This window comes from Chaetura pelagica, unplaced genomic scaffold, assembly GCF_000747805.2.
Source record: "Chaetura pelagica isolate M959 unplaced genomic scaffold, ChaPel_1.0 scaffold28, whole genome shotgun sequence".
Lineage (NCBI taxonomy): Eukaryota > Metazoa > Chordata > Aves > Apodiformes > Apodidae > Chaetura > Chaetura pelagica.
Genome location: NW_009954303.1, coordinates 4,127 through 27,374, shown reverse-complemented (window position 1 = coordinate 27,374; position 23,248 = coordinate 4,127). Strand labels below are relative to the sequence as shown.

Below are 23,248 nucleotides of genomic sequence, written 5' to 3'. Positions count from 1 at the left end.
CTTATGCATTTGGGCAGGCAGTAATCAGTTTCCACAGATGCAGTATGAGGAGTAACAGATACTTCTCTCTCAATAAATGAGTGGATTTAAGTCTCCAGGAGCTTTACCCTTCTTGCCAAGAGTGGACAGCAGGGTTGTCAACTTTTCTTGCACGCTGCAGAAAATCTCTGCTAAGTGATTCCACACTCAGTTGCAGCAAATAGAGATTTGTACCAATGGCACAGCAGATTTTACATTGCTAAGCCCTCATTTCCAGCTATTCCCAATTAGTATCAGGAATATGCATTCTAATAATGACATGGAGCTCAAAAAGAGCAAGCCCAGGGCATAGTCTGGGGAATGGCAGGACCCAAATTACAGGTCTGCAACCTTGCTTGTGTTGCTGGGGACCCAAGCAGTTAGGTCTGTTCCTAACCCCACCGCCCCACTCACTCCTCGTATTTGTAGCGCCACTCGTTCGTCGTGGCATCATGCTGGAAGAGCAGGGGTTTCCATTCTGTGCCGTTCTCTCTCCGCTCCCGGGCAGCATTTCTCTGCTCCTCTTCCAGAACAAATTTTTCCTGTGTTGCCTTGTGTTGATCACCTTTGTTTATTGCACTGGTAACATGCTGCCAGAGCCTAAAAACAAACAGCGAAGCAAGTTAAACCACCTGAAAACCAACAGTGCATTTTGCCAGCTGGAACCTTAGAGCAGACACTTTTCTGGTCTGTTGATACTCCAGAGGAACTGCAACAAGATGGCTCAGCCTCATTTTTGGCTCATAAATTAAAGGAACAGTGTGAGAATGGCAACACTGAATGCTGTATACAATGATTTACTGTAGAACAGGGGAATGTTCCCTTAGATAACATCACCTACAACGTTCATTATAATTGTCAGTGTGGTCCGTGTGAGTTACAAGATAGTTATGCTCAATTCATTGAGGTCAGTGGCCTCTTTAGAGGTGACTGATGTATAATGGAGAATCTGTTATCTTCTTTGCCTTTTCAGTCATTTCTATTTAGCAGCCTTTGTGTTAATGTCTATCCCTGAAACAAAGGCTTTGTATTTAAAGTTGAGAAGCACTGGAAAGTGAATTAATGTGCAAGGCTTGCAGCTGTATATGCAATGTTGTACTTCCACATAGGAGTAACAGCCAGATCTGTAGGAAGCTGATTCAATATGCAAGAAACAGACAGGTACTTGTGATCACAAACTGCAAGCATGAACACAGGCTTTCACTCACACTTGTTTTCAGCTGCCAAAAGATACGTGATCTGTCATATGACCTCTCACTGAGCCTCTGCCTGGAGGAGAGGAAAAAAAATCATTCCTTTTTTTTTTAATATAGCCAAGCTAAGATAGGCCTCTCCACAGTTCCTCTAATCAGAGGACTCTAATCTTCATTTCAGGTTGGAAATGCTTCTGAGATTAGGAACTAGGCCTCCCAAAACATGATGGGGTGGTTTAGTGGTTAGAATAGGCACTGGAGATCCAGACTGTTCCACTAGTCCCAGCTCCACAAAACACCAGTCTTCCAGAAGATTACATTCCTGCATTTAATTTGGACTTTGCTGGGAAGCTCTCAATTTAAAAGGGATACTGATGCTTTAATCATATTTCAATCACCATGCATTAATACAATACTTGTAAAAAAGCAGCCTCTTAGATGGCAGAGGACACTTTCCTGTCCTTTTTTTCATGTCGCTCCCATTTTCCGGTGTACGGATATTTTCTCCCAGAAAACAAAGGAAGGAAACTCAATTCAAACTCAAAGTGATGGGGGTGGGGGAGGGAGAACTGAGAACAACAGCCTAAAAAATACTGTGGTGGTGTATAGAGTCAGCCCTAAGGAATACAGTGGTGTGAACAGTGAGTCCTCTAATTCTAAGAACCTGAGAGACACATGGGCAAAATTGCTTGACAAGGGCAAATTACTCCATCAAGAGCTGCACGTGTCAGACAACAAGACCCTCCATGGTGAGCTGCATAATAGCAGGAGCTTCATGGACTCTCCAGCATTTTTGAAAATAGGTGATTTCAGCACTGCAGGAAATGAGGCAATTCAGACATAACATAAACTGGATTAGATGGTAATATATTCATGCAACTGTCAGCATAATAAGGAGCTCGGGTGAATGTCTGTTAGGGATCTCCAGAATTTCTCCTTTTGCCTCCTTCCCCTGGATGCATGTATCATTATTGATCTTTGATGTAGCAAAGGGCAGCTCTGGCAGTACCCTGGTAAACAAAGACATGGAGATTCTTTGCAAGACTGAGATTTTGCCTTTAAAAAATCTTCTTCAGAGGATTAATAGAGAAATGTGCTCTGCTCTGTGACAACAGCAATTGCACAACTGTGAATTACAAAACCAGACTTTACTGCCCGTAACGCCCACTGCTGTCCAGAGCAAACTAAGTGTTCATGTGTTTGGGTTTTTTTCATACAACCCCTTTCTTTACCCATAAAAAGGAGAACCTTCTTAGTGTGATGCAACATCAAAATTCAACGCCCACAGGGAAGTGGCCAACTGCATGGACTGGTTTGGGATGTTGGCTGGTACTGGCTAACCGTCCTGGTGAGATGACAGGACTAGTTGGTTTGAAGCCAGCGCGACACAATGTTGCTTGAGCTCCTCTTGCTTAAAAATTGGCTCAGGGATGCTCATTCCATCAGGCAGTCATTCCTCCAGTGTTCTAAGTCATGTGCCAGGACTATATTTTTAGGTAATCTGGATTACCCTAAAAAAATCCCAGTGTGGACTTCACTGGAGATCTCAGCTGAGATTATGAGGCAGGGCTAAACATCTGTTTAATTACGTCCTCTCATAAAATCCTCTTATGTGGTTCAAACTACTACTCTGCTCATGCCAGGACTTCCCACATGATTCTTGCATCTAGTTTAAGAGCCTGTGGTTGCAACAACTCTTCTTAACAAGACATCTGACCTCAGATTTGGCTTCTTGCCTTTCCATAAAATGTTCCTACGATTCTGTTCATGATCTCTGGAGCCCAGGGACAGTTGTTGTTTTAGCAGACAAAATGTAGCCTCCGCCATTTCTCACCCCAGCTCCCTGGTGATTTCAGAGCTATACTTCATGGAAATGCTCCAGAGTTAATGGACCGGAAAAAAAGCAGGTAAATGCTTGGGTAATAAGTGCAGGCAAAGCAAGTTGCTGCTTTTCCAAGGCTGTGCTGAAGAATCTGAGCCTTCTGATCAGAGCTCCACTTTGAGCAGGGAAGCAGCAGCAAGATGTTCCCAGAGCTCCTTACCTCTCTGACTCAAAGTCTGTCTGCTCCTCAAATAGCACAATATGGCGCTTCAGTCTCTGCCTTCGTACTTCACTGGTTGGGTTCCAGAATATTTCCACATTCCCATTTTTCAATTCATTTATATGTACTTCCCCATCCTGAGAAGGAAAATCAAGTGAAAAGGTTAATGGCAATCAGAAACACAAGGCAGAAAATAACCCTGACTAATGGAAGCTGCTTCCGGATGATGATCAGGGATAGGACTTAGTTAGAAGGCTTCTTTCCTCCTCTATCCCATTAAATCTCACTGAACACTTCCTGAAAGTTTCTAAAATGAATACAGTGAGGCATTCCCTGAAACACTGGCTGAATTAATCAGAGAATTAGAAAGGGACCTAGTCCGTTTTGTTAGTCTTGTCACCAGACAAGGGTACCCACAGAAGCCCTAAGATGCTGCTTCCACACTGTTCCTCCCAGGTGCACTCAGCAAATGTAAACAAGATCCCTAATTCCTTTTCCATTTTTTATTCTATTCCTCACTGCTGAAATCTCATGCAGAGTTAAATGAAATATCATTCTCTCTACAAAGAGGAGCTGAAGCTGAGATACTCTTAGACATTTTTTTGGTCAGTTTAGCCAAGTTTGTCTATTACTGCTCCTCATTTTAATTTAGCACTTCAGAATACCAGGAGTGTTCATCTTTATTCCATGCAAATTTACTTGGCAGCACTATTAAGCTAACTATTAAGCAGCACTTCTCTGATCTGAGCCTGGCTAGACAATATTGCTGCATCCCTGCTTAAGGAAGCTGCTTGCCAGCCTTGCTCACAGACACAGCAGTGCCCACGGAGCCAGAAGGGGCAGTTGACAGAGCATATAGTGAACAGCACGACACTGACTGCAAGTGGAATGAATCAGATGATTGCAGCTACTGAACAGCATGTGCACTGGTGCCATTCAGCTGCCTGGACATGATATGAGTATCAAGCAAACCTTATTTAGGTCATGATTACTGGCTTTGTCTGCTGCTGCCTAATTTCTTTGCATCCTAGCTGCTGCATTTCTTGCCCTGCCATGGTCCCTTGATGCATGTCTCAAAGTCGATTTCCCACATCTTCAGCTGTGAAACTCCTTCAACCCTGAGGGACTCTCATGCCTCCTCAAAGTACACCTCAGGACTTCCTCTGCCATCTCCTGAGGTGCCAGCTCCAGGAGAGATCTCAGGTGTCCAAAAGCCTCCCCGCTGTGGCTAGGAGGAGGCAGGCACTGCCAGACATCCCTACGTGGATCTCCAAGGGGCATATATGCAAGCCCTCTGCTGCTGCTGTGATCCTGGCACTGAGAAGCCTTGAGATTTGCTTTCCTTCTTTATTCAGGTGGGTTTTCAGGTCCTCAGGCAGAGAATTACCTTTCCAGCTGCAAGGCTTTCTGTCAGAAAACTGGATGGTGCCAGAGAAGAGCCTGCAGAGCTCAGGACAGCAGGTCAATATCCCAGTGGGGAGGCAGAACAAACGAAGTCCCTGCCTGCACAGTAGCTACTGTATTCACAGCATGCAACTCCAAATGACAACTGATGGAGCCACCCTTTCAAAGCCATTTAACTTCTTTTATCCATCATTCTAATTTTGTGCACCACAAATAACCAGCACAAAGAGCAAGGGAGGAATAAATTATTTTCAGGCTGGTAACAACTCCAACACAGAAGGCTGGAAGTTGAGCAGCACACAACCATGTAGCTCAGCACCCCAGGGGAGCCACTCGAGGACACACTTTCATGGAGGGTGTTCTCAGGACCCACTGCAGACAAGGTACTCCACAGATCAGCATAACTCCAATTGCCAAGGCTCAACCTGCAGGAAAGGGAGCTCAGAACAGAAAAGCTACCCAGGCACAGGGAGCAAATCACCTTGTATACACCCAGAAAGGGCAAAAGTCCCAATTTCAAAATGGTCATTGGCTTTTAACGTAAAAAGACAAGATTGCCTAAGGGGAGAAGTCCAGTACTGAAGACTACACTGTGGTTAGGACCTTACTATAGAAATAGCTTTATCTAGGCACATTTCACCTGATCTAGTTTAAATATCTTCTCTAGGATTAGACAAATCTTGTCTCAGAAAAGACAGCTACTATGGACTGCAAAGGGAGTATAGGTCAGCTATAATGCAGATGTAGATGTCTAAATGTAGTTGAGATAAACACCTAAGTGTCCAGCCCAAAGCCAGGGCTCACTGCATTTGCCTCAGTTACCAGGAGTTTCCAGTCAAACCTCTAGACTACATGCAACTTTATTCTTGCTGGATTTTGGCTTAAGGATGCCGTTGACTGAATGACTTATGAAAGCTGGGTATGCAAAGGTGATAGCTGCTCTGCTGATTGTTCTAAGCTCTAAGTTCTATACAGATAGACAGTCACAAAATCTATGTCTCGGTCCTTCATTGGTGATAGCTGCTCTGCTGATTGTTCTAAGCTGCCCATACAGATAGACCCTCACAAAATCTATGTCTCGGTCCTTCATCTCATGAGCAGAGGAATAATCATCTTCTATCATAAAAGTTTGCTGTGAAAATAATGAATCTAAAACTTTGTGAAGTTCTTCCCTGACACTGTTGTGGATGGGAAAGCAGTGAACACATCAAGACAAAAGGAAGCCTCATGATCTTCATAATCACACACAAGACACACTATGTCTCCTGCATTCAGTGTGTGTCCTAGGCCTGGGACCCCTAAATACAGAGCCACTGGCTTCCTCCCTGTTCCCAGCTTTGTGCCAGGTTCTGGGAGTGCAAGTGTTACTTGTACTGCAGGCAGCTACAGAAGCAATGACCTTGAGAGGTGTGGCCTTGAAAGCTCTGCTTGCCTGCACTACCCAGGGATGGCAGGAATAAGCAGGACATGGTCCACCACAGCCCCCACTCCAAGCCTACCAAGGGCTGCCAGCCCTCGCACAAACCCTGCTGCCACACACACTTAAACTGTCAGGAACTTCAATTATCATATGTTACCCAGTGTCCATCGAGACTCGCCAACACTTCTTCTCCCAGTTTAATCTTCCCAGAGATTTGATTAATGCTTGCGTTGCTGCCGAAGAAGGGCTGTCAAGGGAGAACAGAAATAGAAAATATGATCAGTCTAGTGAGAGCTGGAAAGGAGCCAAACACAGTGATGCAGCAGGAGGGAAGGAAAGCACAACTTGCTTGGTTTTCACTATTTCTGGGAAAGGCAAAATGAATTCTAACCGATTTTGGCTGTGTAGCATTGTGCCCTCTTCCTTCTGTTTGCAACACCAAAATCACTGCAGGAAGGGAGATAAGCCTTCAGGTGCATTAACATTCAGCCTTGCCTTTCTTGCAAATACATTTATTGTCAGCTAGACATCAGGATAAGTGTATGGAGGCAAGTCGTCCCCATTGTCTAGAACTGCATTACAATTTGCACCCTAATACTTGCAGCCTTGTCCAAAGCAAAGGAGCAGCACTAATGCAGTTGGTGACTTTCCCTGCTTACAGGACAGCAAAAGCAGTGGGGCACTGCTGATGGCTGCATCTGTGTCAAGTCTCCAGTGTGAAGAAGCTCTCCTCAGCAACAAGCAAAAAAGAAAAAGGGAATTTCCAGAGTCAAGGAAAAGATTCTCAGAACAATGGAAAATTCCCCTCACCTTCTGCCTGCCAAATACAGGAAATGGCAGTGACAGAGTGACCAGCTCTTCCATTCAGACCACACAACATTTCTTCAGAAGTTTTGGCAGCACACAACAAAAGTTTCCAATTTCATTTGTGCAGAAGAACTTTTTTTTCTTAAAAAAATAACAGTATAAACCCAAATGTCCCTCAACACCCACAGAAAAAGAAAATCACAAGCACCTCAAGAATCAGTACACACAATCCAGCAGAGAACTGCTATATATCCAAAATAATAACCAAATAATGGGGTTTACCTTTAGCTTCTCACAATTCTAAAAAAGTTGGCTTGAAAATCTTAAAAGTAGAGCATGTAATTAAGCTACAGGAACTTTTGTGAGTCATGTTTGGACAAAGTGTATTGTTTTCAAGCCAGAAAAGAAGGGTTTGCATTGGAGTATTTACAAGTTTGAGATGACACTGGCTGAAGCAAGGGAAATACTCCACTGCCTCAACATGGTACATGAAGCCTACGGGAAGAACAGGCTTTAAAGATAAGTGTATGCACATGTGAAGGAAATACACAGGGCAATAATTCACTTTGTAAGGGCAAATAAGGACAGAAAATTATTACTGCCCCCGAAAAACACTGTTTGGAAAAGACTCCCCTAACTCCAGTAAACTCTCACATCCATGGTGGCTATGGCTACAATGCTAAAATCCTGCAGGCTCTCAGTTCTCCCTCCATCCTTCATTTTATGGCCAGGCAAGAAATTGTTGGAACAGAATAGAAATGGATGCTCCTTATAAAGTAAGTTAACTGTCCATGGAAAGTTACAAGTCATCACTTTCCCTCTCAAATTTTAACATACATAACTACAACAATGTCTCCTTTTTAACTGCATACCATAAATTTGCAACACCAGGCTTTGTAGGGGAGGGGACTGCTACATGAACACGTCAGTTCAAGGCAATGACAGTGCAGCTCATCAGTGTGATAGCCACTCAAAATCACCTGCCTGAAAAAGGGCTCTTATTCTGCCAACAAGGCAAGGTTCTGTAGCCCTTGAGAAACACAAGGTACAGTTGATTGTAATACCTGCAAGGTAGGAGTACATATGAGGTGGATGCTGGAGAGCTACACTGAACATCCACATCCTAACTTGCTTTGAAGTAGTTTGTACACCTTGACTTATTTTGCAAGCAAAAACAATTGTACCTTGCCAAACAGAAGCCACACTGTCATTGCACGACATTCAGAATGGAGCCAGTAGCCAGCTGGCTGGCAGTGAACAAGTCATCTGTAAAACTCAGGCTTCCTGGGTGAGTTGCACAAGGCAAAACTGACTTCAGGATGATGCCACCTCTCTGAGTAGGCCACCCCGTGGTGGATGCATACATTAATAGTACATAAATGATCTAGTGTGTATGGTCAAACCTCGCATGGAGCACAGGGGCAAGCCTGAGACCCATTCAAAATGGGGTCCATAACGTCTCTTACCTTTAGCTTGAATTCCAGTTCCGCCCTGTGGTTAGTTTTCTCACAGTCAATGGTAACTTTCCCTCCAAGCTCCATTGTCATGGTACCATATAAAAGTCCTGAAAATATAATGAAGAGAGGCCCTGATGGAAGCAGTCTTCTTACGCAACTCAAACTGGCTCTCACTAACAATATGAAATTCACAACTTGGCTTCAAGTTTCAAGAAGACAGGACAGGAAGTCTTTCTATCAAAACACAGAAACCAAAGTTCCTAAGAAATGGCTCTTTTATAATCTTGAAGAATCCTCCCCCGAGTCCACATTCTATATAACACTAGCGGGGAAACAGCTGGTGCTGATAATGCATCCGTGGCATGCTGAAAATGGCAAAGGAAAAATCATACTAGTGCTTAAACAGACTGAGTCTCATAGAGTAGATGGGGCAGAGAGGAGCTGTAAGAGGCTTCAGCAGAATCTGGGAGACTGGCAGTCCTATAGGGGACACCCTTTTACACATGCTTACTGTTTGCTGACAAGATAATTTGCAGAAAAAGAAACACTGACAATAGAAAGATTTATGCACAAGAATAGTTCACAGAGGCCATGATGTACAAAAGTTACTATTTTCAGGTAGCTAAACCCTCCATCAATACTAACTTTACAGGTCAGCATGCTGAAATAAAAATATGCAAAAAGCAGAATTGTATCAAACTACTACAGCAGTGATTTATCACTGTGGTTGAAATGCCACCGACATTCACCTTAGCTAGGACAGGAGAAATGCAAAGTTACAGCAGTGAATCAGCTGCCACCCTCTGGTGTCAGTGCATATCCAGCTCAACAGAGCAAAGCCAATTTTGTACTTGCACCTGGTAAGAGATATCAGCCTATGTGTGAGGCAGCTCATACACTAAGAAATATCATTGTTAGAGTTACAAAGAAACTGGAAGAGGAGTCAGGATTTTTCTTTATTCTCAAAAATACCAGAAATTAGACAATTCCAGTGGTAACATTAGAAACATTTTTTATCCTCAGAAGTTCTGAAATGTACTCATTCTTTCCATCTTCACTCTATCTGCAGTGCATACATGTAGTATTTATTTTGTTTCTACACAGTGTTAAAACTAACTTAGATGGGCCTCTTTTTGTCCCCAGTGCTGCCAGGCAAATCAAAATATGTCAGTGAGGATTACCAATCTTCTGCTGAGCACTGTGGCTCACATGTGGAGCAACTGGTCTCTGGAATTAGCAGTCCCTGTGGTATCAGGCATTTGAGAGGGGAGAAGAGAGCCAGTACAAAGTTAGTAAGATACCACTATATTGCTTCTTGCTGTTTGCTTCCTATTTGAACAGTCGTAGCTTACCTTTACAGTGGGCATATGGCATAGTAATGATGTAATCTTCCCCTCTGCTTAGAAACATAAGCTTTGCTTTCCCATCCAAAAGTGCAGAAAGTGAGTTACCTAGAATTTAAAAGAACCATAACATATATATTAAAAAATTCATGTCACACTTGGTCACTCATCATGCTTTAGAAAAACATTTCCATTTAATGTAGTTCACTAACAGAAATATAAAATCCTGATAATTCAGGACCCTGCAAGTCATTTAGTGTTGTGGATGGGCAGTTCTAATCTGCTGTATGGCTCATACTTGTGCTGACATTTAGGCCCTGTTGCAGAAAGGGCAATTAATTAAGTCAGTCATTAGTGGGATGCAGAAAGGAGTTCCAATGCTTAGAAGTTTTTCAGGTCCTTCTGTTCTCACAACTCTTCTCATGTGTGTGATCCGAAATAACAATTAGAATTGCCAGAAGGACAGCAATGACTACTTACAAGTGTTTTCAGCAAATACAAATACAAATACCAGAGGATAGCACCTAAGCAGTGTTTGTCTGCACAAAAACCTCATTTCAAATAGCAACACTGTTTCAGAGCCTGTAGTTGTGCTGTTTCCATTGCCACTGAAAGATCTGAGGACATTTTGGAGCTCTAGGGGTCAAGCCTCAGAAATCTAGGAGCAAGATAAATGGTGACATTAATACAGAGACTGCAATAGTCAGCTGGATGATCAGATGGCTTATAAAATGCTTCACTTGTAAGCATATACAATTGCCCATACATTTCCATGGACCTTTGCTTTCTGTAAAACAGCCTTTTAAAGCTCTCATTTTTTCCATCTGATTTTTTTTTTTTTTTTTATTATCGGTGCATCCTCCTACTAAAATGGTGAAACTGTTGCAGAAAGGGCAATTAATTAAGTCAGTCATTAGTGGGATGCAGAAAGGAGTTCCAATGCTTAGAAGTTTTTCAGGTCCTTCTGTTCTCACAACTCTTCTCATGTGTGTGATCCGAAATAACAATTAGAATTGCCAGAAGGACAGCAATGACTACTTACAAGTGTTTTCAGCAAATACAAATACAAATACCAGAGGATAGCACCTAAGCAGTGTTTGTCTGCACAAAAACCTCATTTCAAATAGCAACACTGTTTCAGAGCCTGTAGTTGTGCTGTTTCCATTGCCACTGAAAGATCTGAGGACATTTTGGAGCTCTAGGGGTCAAGCCTCAGAAATCTAGGAGCAAGATAAATGGTGACATTAATACAGAGACTGCAATAGTCAGCTGGATGATCAGATGGCTTATAAAATGCTTCACTTGTAAGCATATACAATTGCCCATACATTTCCATGGACCTTTGCTTTCTGTAAAACAGCCTTTTAAAGCTCTCAGTTTTTCCATCTGATTTTTTTTTTTTTTAATATCAGTGCAATCTCCTACTGAAATGGTGGAAATGGGGAAAACCCAGTAGGGCCAAGACAAGGAATAAGGGTGTCCTAGTGGCAAATCTCTCAGGCCTTTCTTTGTTCTTAACTCTCAACCCACACAGGTGTGATTGAAAAAGAAAACAAAATCAGTGGCACGATGCTACCTGGGAGATGCCTAGGCTTAGTGCCTTACCATAAAACTTGGACCTAGCTAGAATGCTGCCAGTAATGCAGAATCCATCCTTCCTGTTGCTGACATGAAAAGCTGACACTGGCGGATGATGGGAGACCTAGGAGAAAAGCAGGCACAGGTCACTTACAGCAGTCGTTACAGGCTAAGCAGAGCAGAGGGTGTGTGCACAGCCTCACAGGGTGTGACCTGTGCTGGAGGCAAGTGCAAGACAAAGGCCACAGGACTAAGCAGAGTCCTCTAGGCCTCATCCATAGCATTAACCTCAGTGTTAAAGGAGGGAACATTATTTGCAAGACCACTGTACATGACAACACTATGTATGTACACTTTCTGCCCCGCCTCGTATTTTCTTGTCCTTATGCATTTGAAATCACTTTAGGTCAACAGGTACACTGTCAGACTGTCAACAGAATAAATGACAGTGCAGAACTTTTTGGCAGGATCTGAATAATCTCAATAAAATGGACAGAGTGGCTGAAATAGAACAGAACTAAATTAAAACTTTTTTATTAAATAGGATAAATGTATGTATGTGAAACAGGGAGTCCTTGTACCAAAGTCCACATGGTCCCCAGATCCCTTTATGAATAATGTAAATCTCAAAATAAATTTTGTCAGACCAGCTTACTTGTGAGCTCTGCCTTTCATTTACCCCCAAAGACATAGAGATAAGCTCTCATTTTACTCCTATCAAAATATTTGCATTAAGTTTAGAAATAAAGGAAGGTAGGACTTGGTTATGTGTTTCTATTCCTTTTGACAGAGGCAACACAAATCACAACAATGTTTTATTAACAAGAAGAAAGCAGTAGGGCAGAACCCCACGGAAATGGTCTTCATTGAAGAGGCTAATGTTATAGGAGACACACTTTTATAGTCTTGAGGGCCTGCCAAAGCTCACAGTAATCTTCATAAATCTCAAGAGAAAAAAGATCAGCGGTTAGTTTACCCCATGTCCCACTCTGGATATTTACACAAAACTCCCAACTTCCTCTCCCAGGGGGAGATGCAGAGTGTGTTCCAATGCACAGAGGTGCAAGCAGGCTGCTGATTGCAACCCCTAAGCATCTAAATAAAGCAGCTTACCTGCTCTGCTATGTAAAATGTGTGACTGTTTGTCTGAGGGTGAAACCAACAGCAGCGAAACGTCTCTCCCAGAATAGGGTTGTATGGCTTTTTTATTCCCTGAAAAGCAAAACAATCAAAAACTGCTATAAACAAAGACTTGCAATCCGACTTCACAGAAGTGGCCACAAAACAACATAGTTTTCTCCCTGTTGTTTTAAACTAAGTCAATCACAGTAATTAAACCCAAAGAACTGGTTACATGTATTCTCCAAATTTAAACTCTTCATTTGAGCCATGGATTCACCTTCTACTCTTGCCAACTTAATCTTCTGTCTGATCAAGGCTTTTAAAGATGATAAAACCTTATTATTCCTGCAACTATATACAGCAGGTACATACTGGTGTGGAAACACAGCACTATGGTACCAATAGGCTTGAAAAGAGAAAGGAGACCTGCTTTCAGCCAAGGGAAAAATCTTGAATCTGAGGGCATGATACATATTGACGAGATATTACTTATTGATGACTAGTTTTGCTTGTATATGTCCAGTGCAAAAGCTTTGACATGGTCAGGACTATTTTTCACTCCCTGTCTACTCTGAAACCAAATGCTACTTCAGTTTTAAAAGTAATGTCCAAAGTCTTCTGAACAATAGAAAAGTGAAATAGAAAAGTGTCACAGGAAATGCAATAATGAGATACAAAATCATAGCAGAAGATTTCAGTGCCCATTACAACCCTCACTTCATGCATTCTTTTACCTTTGGCTTCTTGTAGAATCCAGACAGGTACCACCTCAACACTTGCTTCATTCGACTGTATGGATCATCTTCAAGGACAGCCCTGCAGGACAGAACAGAAAATGTTTTCTTATATGCTCATAATACTGTTCACACATCACATTAATTTCATACCCACACAAGAACACTAATTTCAACAGTATTTGCCCAGTACTAAGGGAAGTAACTTCTGTGCTGCTGCCAGTGAAAAAGGCACCTGAGAGCAGAATTTATTTTTTTTTAGTAATGTACATCATGCAACACACATATAAATTCATAAAGTGGCACCCCTTGCCCTGCACTCCTGAAAAAAGCCTAATAACATTTCCGGAGTGTATCAGGCTTGATTGGACATAGATTCAAGTATGTCAATTTGGGACTGCAACTGATACTACCTTTTGGTTAAGCCAATAGTTCAGTGTGAATCACAGATACAAAAATACTTATGCCAAGGAAATAAAAGACAATTCAATTTTTCTCTCTTTGTTTTCCTCTTCCTAAGCTGATGTGCTACATGGCCTCTTTCAGTACTTTTGAGATTTCATACAACAATTCAGGTTGCAATGATCAAGGTCATCTTGTCCAACCCCTCCCTACTGAAAGATGAAGTGGGAAGTAAACATAGAGTTCCTGGCATTTACAACCTTTAAGTCAGATTTGAAAATCAGCCTGGATAACTTATTGCAAAATCCATTTAGAAGCATCACCCATATCACAAAGAGGTTTGTTTAACAAAACCCCCAAACCTCTTGAAGTTTTCTTAGATCTCAGCACTGAGGAGAACCATTTCCTTAAATTCAGATGTTACAAATACCACAAACAAGGCTTGAAAATGCCACGATTCTAAAATTACCCAGAAGCAGTGGAATAACATGGGTAACTAGTGCTGCTACTTGAATACTGAGCACACTGCTTTTGCAATACACCAGGCATATCTCAAGGAGAAGGCTGGTCCTATCTACAAGCATAACACCTCCTGTTTTCTACTCCTCTGCTCCCAGCAAGTCTTTCTCATCAATGGTGTTAAAAGATGTTTCTTATTTGTTTATCACCCAACATACTGATAGTACTTTCCGGGGCAGAATTGCTTGACAATTGTTTGCTCTCTGTCCTATTCCTCTCTGCACACGAGTACACCAGCAGGTGGCACAGCTCTGCTGAGAGATGCTCAGAGGTATCAGCTGAATCTCCATCAGTTCCAGCCAGCCTCGGCAAACGTGTACATGTGCAAAGACAGTTTTGCCTGGAGTTTAACTGTTTGCCTTGCTTCCTTGCACCTCACTGGCAGCAGTCCATCTTTAAAAGGCCACTGCAGCAGGCACCTAGCTTGATTTACACTGAATCCAGCAATGTGGGTGTCATCTGGGAGCCTCTCAAGCATACAAACACACTGTAACACATTGTCACAACCAGACGAGAAGGCCCATGCAGGGCATGCTCTGTGCACTGCTTACTGGGAAAGAAGGTCAGCGTGGTAGTAGTAATCAGAGAGCTTGTTAAGGAAGGAGCGTGGCTCCAGGATGAAGGTGGGCAGCACCACCCGTGAAAGGTCCATCCTGCTCTTGTTCTCCTCAGAGACGGTTTCTGTTTGAGACGACTCACCTGTCTATGACAGGAGAAGGGAAGCTCAGGGCAGAAACAGGAAAACCATTTCTTGCTGGTGCATCTACCTACAGGGTCCAAGCTCACCCAGGCATACCTGGCCTTGGCGCAAGAATGAATGCTCAGCTACACCACTGCAAAGAGGTGTCAGCTCTGTCTCAGAAGTGAATCCCCAAAGCACTGAAGTGAGCGGTACAGAAAGCCCTGGGCCTCTCTGAGAGCTGGCACAAGGTAGGAAGCACAACTGTGCTGTGTTCCTTCCTGAGCCACTGCCTCCACAAACCCCAGCACTGCAATGGGCCAGCCTGGACCACTAACCAAAGGGACTCTGTCCTGCAGTCCCTCAGGAAGCACGGACATGACCAAGGTTGTTACAGCATCACTGCAGCCCAGTGGGTGCATGCAAGTAGCTCCTCTCATTCCCATCCTCAGCAAATGAGAGACTAAGATTTACTACTGTATGTGTAAAAAAATTTAGGAGATAAATAAGTAATCAGCAAAGAATGGAAGCAGTCCTCCATGGTCAAAATAAGACAAACTTGTAGTGTAGGGATGGTAAAATCCCCTCTGGCAGGCAAAGTGCACAAAAAATACCCCCCGCAGTGCTGCTCAGTGCCCCTTGCAGCAGAAGTGCAAGTAGCAGTAAAAAAGGCAGGGATTATGGTTTCAGCTACAACTGTGCAGTTCCCCTGTGCTGAGTGGGACTACATGAGATCTAAGATGGGGGGGTGGGCATTTCAGGCCACTGGAGAAAGAAAATTAAATTTTCAAACATGAACATCATTTGAATGCATCCCAGGCATTAACTCTTCCTGAGCAGCCACACTGTGGTTAGCCTTACTTTAAGCTACATGAAGTGTCACTCTCTAAAGCAGAAATTTAGTCCTTTCCATTTGGTTTTCACAGCATTTTTTAATTTTAATATAAAACTGCAGAGATCTCTCTCACTCTTACATGCACCCCCCCACACATCAGTGCTGTCTGAAAGGCTCGTTCCACGCTACCTTATCAGTCTGCCCTACCAACAGTTCTGGGGCAAGTTTGTGATATGGCAAAAAGTCATTTCAGAATAAGCAGTTGATAGAAATTAAATTTGCCTTCATTTTTCTGTTGCTTAGTTGCTCAGCTAAATTCAGAATCCCCTGTTTGGACCCAGTTACCATTTGCTGTGCGTCGGGGGTGGGATCTGGGGAGAGATGCACAAAAGAGGAGTTGGGTTTTTTTGTGTCTGTAGGCAACAGTGCTGTTTGCAAGTACAATTTCTGTAACAGGGGCTTGCAGCTCACACCTGACACCCGAAATAGAAGTAAATACATGCAAGAAAGAAACAGTTTCGTAGCAAAATTCTTCTCTTTGGAGCACCAGTGAGACTTCAACTTTCTTATTTGAAGCAATAGGCAAGGGAGAGCTCAGAGCCCTCCCAGCAGAGCTCCTCTGCTGCCTGCCGGGACCAATTCTCACCCAACACATCGTCTCCCCCAGCTCTCTACTGCTGCTTTCCTCAGAGGTGTCACCGTGACATCCAGCTAACAAAAGCTCCTATATGCAACAGAAATGCATCCTCCTGCTGTTAAATGACATGAGAACTGGCTTTCCTACAAGAAACTGTAATTTATCAATCAAGTGGCTCGAACACTCCATTGGGACACACAAAAAGGATGTTCCATGCATAATGAAAAAAGGGAGGTATCATATTTTGTATCACACAAGGACTGAGCATCCTAATTGGCCAGGACACATGCCCAGAATAAGAATCCCCCTCCCACTGGCTCCACAAGCGCTGTGCCAATGCTATGCAGCTCTTTAATGCAGTAACTGGTTAAAGCAATCGCTGATGGTGGAAACACGCCAAAGCACAGTAGCAGAGCTGCTGCTCATAATGCATAATTATCAGAGCACATGATAATTCAATGTAATTTAGCAGAAAGCTCCATAGCTTTAGCTGTAAAACACTGGAACTCACACTGCTGGTTTTTAACTGCCATGCATCTAAAAGGCTGAACGACAAATACTATGAACAAGCGACATCGTAGCAGAAACATGCAGTGATTAAAATGATTTTGTTTGTTTTACCTCCCCAAATTCCTCATAGATCTGTTCAATATAAGTTGTCCCTTTCCCTCCCGGAGAGACCTCTCCATGGATTTCTGACTGATCGCTCTCGCTTTCATTTGTCTTCCGGCTGTTCTCATGAGTTTCATTCTCCGACTCTTCTACGTTGTCTCTCTCAGACTTGTCCGAAAAAGCATCATTTTCCAAATGGTGGTGATTCTCCAGAGCTGAGTCATTCAAACTGCAACACACAGGTCATTACTTGTCTCAGTTTGATTCACAATAAGGCCTTTTGGGTAAAGTAAGAACATTTCCCAGCACTCAAAATAAGGTGTGCAGCCCAAGAGAGTATAAGGCACTGATCTCCTGAACAGCAGGGCTTTAATGGAAACAGGGAGGTATTTTCCATCAAAATTCTCCCCTCCAAACTGCACTTTGCAGTATCTCCCACATCGCTCCACTTGCCATCATTATGCAGTTGCCGCTGGCTCCCGATAGAAGCCCACATACCAGAGGGATCCAGAGCACACAATGACAACTGAACACTGCTGATTAGAGAACTGAGGTGTTAATCAGGAGAGATTTTTCTTGTTACAGAAACAAATCAGTGGATTGTAGCATAAACGAAAAATATGACATTATGGAATACGTTGTCTTTTCAGTGTTACTGCTACTTTATTTGAACAGATGGTGGTCCTAAGTCAGCCCTACACTAGAAAGGGTAAATTTAAAAGTCAATAGAAGCAAGCATTTTCACACCCCCCAAAAAAAACTAACCTGGGGAATGTGCTTCCCCCAGATAGTGCTGTGAGGAAGAGCTCAGTTGAAAGCACGGACTGGACAATTACAGGAAAGAATATCCAGACTATAACAGCAACCAAGGGAAAGTGTGCAAGGTGTAGCAAGCTTCATGTAGCAAGCTCAGTGATACATGCTTTAGAGAATGAGGAGAAAGTTCCCTCTCAAGTAGCCTATAGCATCTCTGTTTGAAAAAACCAGATGCAGTTCATACAACAGATGGCAAACAGGATTAGGTGAGCCAGAGGTCAGACACTGAAAAGTATTCACTAAATGCTCATTTTTTTAATGTGAGTTTTAGCATGAGCTTCATTTTTCCCTATTCATACATGTCTGCACACACATAATCTCTTTCATGGCCTACCCTAGCTCTCAGCTTAACCTTCCTCTTAAAATGTCATACCAAGTCCTCATGCAAACTTGCTCTTGGATAGAGCACTTAAGGAAATATACAAGCTATACAAGGAGTTTCAAAGGATGTAAACAGGCCCTGGATCTTGAAGAGTCCTGCTACCTCTTGAAGTCCATCTCCTTCTCAAAACAAGATTTCTCTCCTCAGTTCAAGGGAATGCTCTGACAAGCTTGAAGTCTCTCCATGATGAGCCTTTTCTTACATCATTCTGGGCACATTCCAATTTTGATTACAGATTAATGGTTCAAGTTCCCATCCTTTGTTCTCTCTCTGTTTTCTGGTTGGTTTTTGTTTGGTTTTGTTTGTTTGCTTGTCTGTTATTTGTTTGTTTGTTTTAAAAGATGATTAGGTATTGCTAGTTAGAGACAGATTAAAAAAACACAACAAAACAACAGAAGAGTCAGAACTCAGAACTGGCACCAGCTTTTCAGAAGATCTCAGCTTCCAACTACACACTGAAACAAGCTCATGATTTTTAGCATGCCAAGAAATGTACATTGGGACAGTCACAGCTCAGTTCCTGAAGAAGCTCAGTTTCTAGAGTTCTTTTGAAAGTGTCATCTAAAGCTTTCTGTTCCCTTAAGAGAATCTTTAACTCCATTTGTCTCTATATATGTATGTAAGTATATATGTCTATGTGTTTACATATAAAAACTACAAGGTTTTTTCTCTTAACAGTTTTACTGTAGAATTAAACTAAGATAATAAATCAGAGAGTCAATAACCACTATACTCCAGCAGTAATCATAAGCTATTAGAAATTCCTTGTCTCCATCATTCTAGTGTCAGGATGTTATTTCTTTTTATTTAGCTAGCAACCAGCAAGTGTAGTGACTGATAACCAAATACACTGGAAGCACACAATACAGCACATGCAAGAATTTAAGATAATAAAGGAGGAAAAAGGTGAGGGAAGAGCTGCCTAGAGAGATTATCCCATAATTCCTCAGCACAGATACTTCCTGGATATGTCCAGGAAGTTATTAGTTGCTGATAATTTAAATAATTTATTTTTCAATGATCAGCTAAGAGTGTGAGTGTCTGTGGTTGCTGTGCTCCCTTACCAAGCAAAACATGTCTCCATGGGGTAAAAAATGCTTCAAAGAGCAGTTAATTATAAGGCTTATGGTTCACGGCTGAGAAGTAGCACTTGTTTTTATTTCACATTTGTAAGAAGAGAGAGTGTTTTTCAGTGTCACCTGCCTCACATTTTGGAAGTATGTGAAGTTTCAGTGCAGCAAATTCCTCTTTTCTTAGATTCCTCTGTGTCCCATCCCCTTTCACCCCTACCCCCTTATTTTTTAAGGATTTCAGTTTTAATCCAAGTGGGAATTAAATTCACATGAAATCCCACTCAGCTGTGTACTGATTATCCACCAGGCTCAAACCAGGCAAGACTTAACACAAGCAGAGCCAAGGAGCTGCTCTGGGGAATCAAAGGGAAAAGAGATGCTGCTCATTCTGAGGAACAAATTCGAGATGTTAAAGTGGAGCCAGGCTCTTCTATTCCCTTAAAGAAAATCATCACCAAATCAGTGTGATTTCCTGAAAACAAAAACGACGCCATGAGCTTGAACTACAATCAATTTAAAGACTTCCCAGGGGCTTCCAATGGGATTTGGACCAGGCTTTAAAAGCTGGGAGGGAATGACTATGCTAAAAGTCAACACTGGATCTTCACCAAAATAATATATTGGCATTTTTCATGGTTTATTCACTATTTCAAGCATATTAGAACTGTCTTACCACTTTATTCCCTAGAGGCATTTTTCATTCCTGGAAACTTCAGTCAGTGACAAGGATATCTTTGGGTTTAATGCCACTCCTTTGCACAAATGAAAAAATTAACCTATGGCTCTTGTCAAACAAGTATACCAGCCAGATTCCTGGGGTTGCTGGAGATAGGACATGGAAGCCACAAGAAATACAACTTTATATTAAAAAAAAAAAAAAGTTCCTAGTGCCCTAAAGGCATCTTGTATAAAATAATGAATTTATACAGTATTCTAGCTTTTGATTCACTTGCACAGTTCTCTCCCCTTTCATTTTTACCTGCTATTAGAGACACAAATTTTAAAATCACTGTATAATCTTGACTTCTTTCCCAGCAGGAAAGGAAGAAAGCAGCCAGAAGGCAAATGCAACTTTGGCTCAAGGGAAGATTCATCTTTGCCAACTCCCTTGGGTTTTGTTCTCCCTGTAATATCCATCATCTCCCTTTTCTTTTTCTTTTCTTGACAGAGTAGTTTGGCTAATTTGAAGAGTTAAATGTAATTAACTGGCCCCCTAACAACAGCGTGCCAATTTAATTGGTAAGATTCCCTGTAGGGAAGACATTTAATTAGAATGATTGAATCCCTGTGAGGAAGCCACTGCTAGTGGTAAAGCAAAAACCCTTTGCTCAGCACTTGCAGTTTTGGTTTTGCATTCTCCCTCGTTTAAATGTTCTTTATTCCTCTAGGAATGACAGCAAGTCATTCCCTGTCCTGCAACTATCAAACTCCCCTGGGCTTTAAGCACTGAGGGAAGTCTGGATACACATTAAAACCAGGGGCAGGAATCAGAAAGGAGAGTTAATTGTCCAGACAACCTGATGCTGAACAGCCAGCTTGAACCAGACTCAGCAAAAAGCTGAGCCTGTCAGAAAAATCTGGTTGCAATGGAGGGTACTTTGTCCTGCTGAAAACTTTGCTGCTTGTGTTGCTGCTGGGCCTGGTAATTCAAGACAGCTTTTAATATTGAACACCTAAGAGGTGAAACTGAGGCATCATTTAAGTGTCATTTATGCATAATATTTTTAAGAAAGACTTTAATACAGTTTTATCTCTATCTTCTGCACTTCCTGGTTACAGTAGCCATGGGTCTGCCTGAATATTTTCTGTGCCATAGGCTCCATTTTAATATTAGATTTCTGTACACATCCATCAGCAGAAAAACAAGTGCAATCCATTTGTGGATTCACTGTATCAGTGAGCACACTCCTAAGGGACTCGCTGTTATGCAGAGAGAAATTAGAGAGTCAAATATTAAGGAAGAAGCCCAAGTGCAACAGACATTTGCACAAGTACTAGGGCATATGCCCTGGTAAAGCATGAACAAGTTGGCTGATGACACCAAGCTGTGTGGTGGTGTTGACACCCTGGAGGGGAGGGATGCCAGGGGGACCTTGACAGGCTAGAGAGGTGGGCCAGTGCCAAACTCATGAAGTTCAACAAGGCCAAGTGCACCCGGGTCCTGCACCTGGGTTGGGGCAATACCAAACACAACTACAGGTTGGGCAGAGAATGGGTCAAGAACAGACTTGAGGAGAAGGACCTGCTGGTCAATGAAAAGTTCAACATGAGTCAGCAATGTGAACTTGCAGCCCAGAAATCCAACTGCATCCTGAACTGAATCAAAAGAAGTGTGGCCAGCAGGTCGACAGAGGTGATCCTGCCCCTCTACTCTTGTGAAACCCCACCTGGAGTGCTGTGTACAGTTCTGGAGCCCTCAACAGAAGAAGGACATAGAGCTCTTGAAGCAAGTCCAGAGGAGGGCCACAAAAAAGATCCAAGGGCTGGAGCACCACTCATATAGAGATAGGCTGAGAGACTTGGGGCTGTTCAGCCTGGAGAAGAGAAGGCTCCAGGGAGACCTTAGAGCAGCCCTCCAGTACCTGAAGGGGCTACAGGAAAGCCAAGGAGGGACTTTTTACCAGGGTTTGTAGTAATAAGACAAGGGGTAATGGTTTTAAACTGGAAGAGGAGAGATTTAGGTTAGATATTAGGAAGAAATTCTTTATTGTTAGGATGGTGAGACACCAGCACAGGTTGTTCAGAGAAGCTGCGGGTGCCCCTTCCCTGGAAGTGTTCAAGGCCAGGTTGGCTGAGGCTTTGAGCAACTTGATCTAGTGGGAGGTGTCCCTGCCCATGCAGGGGGATTGGAACTAGATGATGTTCAAGGTGCTGTCCAACCCAACCCAGTCTATGATTCTGTGATTTTACGATATTTCCTTTTCTTCTACTGCTCTTCAGCAAAGCTCTTCTTCAAACTCTAGCTAAAAACTGAAACAACAGAAATTCCAGGGAATACCGGAGCCTTTCAGAGCAAAGGGCTGCCCAAAATGCTGCCATACTTCTGGTCCCATGGGACCAGAGATACCTCCACACTCCGAAGAAGACCCAGATCCCTACTGCTATTACAACAGAGCCTAAGAAAGCCACTTAAAGGTGAGGACCCCTGTGCAAGCTGTCATCCTTGCAGACTGCAAGAATTGCTACTCTAAAAAATGTGTAACCAATGGTGCATCGCTGTGAGCCTTAAAAGTAAAATGTGTATCAGCAGAACCAGAAATAGATACTACATTTCTTCAGTTCCCAAACCAAGGGGCAAGTGTCTTTTCCACAGAGATTTTTGAGGTTGCCTTTTTAGCTATATGCAACAGATGAGGCCTGGGGTTTTTTAATCCTTATAGAGTTTTGATGTCAGCTTGTCCAAAATGCTGCAGTATGAAATAGAAATAAGGCTGTGGGGACTTTTTTCCCTTATGTAAAAATTTATCTGATGCATTAAGGAGGAAACTGGAAACCACTCAAAACCCCTGTAGAGAGAAAGTAATTATAAAACTAAGGAGGCAGTATGTGCACTCTACTGACTATGACACATTATTATTAGCAAAAAGAACATTATTAAAAAATAGATCAGACTCCAAGGCATATGTGCTCAGCAGACATTGTTAGTGATTGTGTTTGTGTAACCACAGGCCTGCTCTAGTAGCTAGATTCTGCAACCTTTACTCACACAAGCCATTTTTCACACCAGCAGCTCCACTTTGCCCCAAGCAGGGGACAGAAGAAAATTGCTCACGTACACATGAAAACAGCTGAAGTTCCTCCCAGTCTGTGTGCTCAGGTATTAGGTGACACCAAAACTCTCATGCACCAAACCCATATATTAGTGATGGATACAGTAGAAGGCTGGGTTCTAAACAGGTCTCCTTGGTGGAGACTGGCCAGATTTTGCTCAAGTTTAAAGACTGCCTAAGTGTGTGCTGTGCAACACCTCTCTGCGCAAAAAGAAGTGATAGGCTCAGCTTACTGGAAGAACTCCTGGTCTGAGATAGTGCTTGCGTGCAAGAGGTGGTTGAGCCCCACATGTGCAGAATCACTTGAGCAGTTCATTTCTCCATCCTTCCCCTGCTTGGAGGCACTGAGCCGGAAGAGGCTGGAGCAACGCAGGGCAAGTTCCAGAGCATCCAGCCAACATCGGC

The 23,248-nt window shown here is 42.7% G+C and overlaps 1 protein-coding gene across 1 annotated transcript in view; it reads right to left on the bottom strand.

Annotated features, from left to right (window-relative positions):
- OSBPL5 (oxysterol binding protein-like 5) overlaps positions 1 to 23,248 on the bottom strand; it is a gene marked incomplete at its 5' end in the record, with an annotated part of 26,909 nt that extends 3,661 nt beyond the window's left edge. The window contains 11 exons of the mRNA XM_010003895.1: positions 433 to 618; positions 3,254 to 3,390; positions 6,235 to 6,324; positions 8,351 to 8,448; positions 9,694 to 9,792; positions 11,290 to 11,386; positions 12,376 to 12,474; positions 13,119 to 13,200; positions 14,591 to 14,742; positions 16,812 to 17,031; positions 23,077 to 23,248. Coding sequence (XP_010002197.1) covers positions 433 to 618; positions 3,254 to 3,390; positions 6,235 to 6,324; positions 8,351 to 8,448; positions 9,694 to 9,792; positions 11,290 to 11,386; positions 12,376 to 12,474; positions 13,119 to 13,200; positions 14,591 to 14,742; positions 16,812 to 17,031; positions 23,077 to 23,248 — 1,432 coding nt within the window. The remainder of the gene's footprint in view (positions 1 to 432; positions 619 to 3,253; positions 3,391 to 6,234; positions 6,325 to 8,350; positions 8,449 to 9,693; positions 9,793 to 11,289; positions 11,387 to 12,375; positions 12,475 to 13,118; positions 13,201 to 14,590; positions 14,743 to 16,811; positions 17,032 to 23,076) is intronic.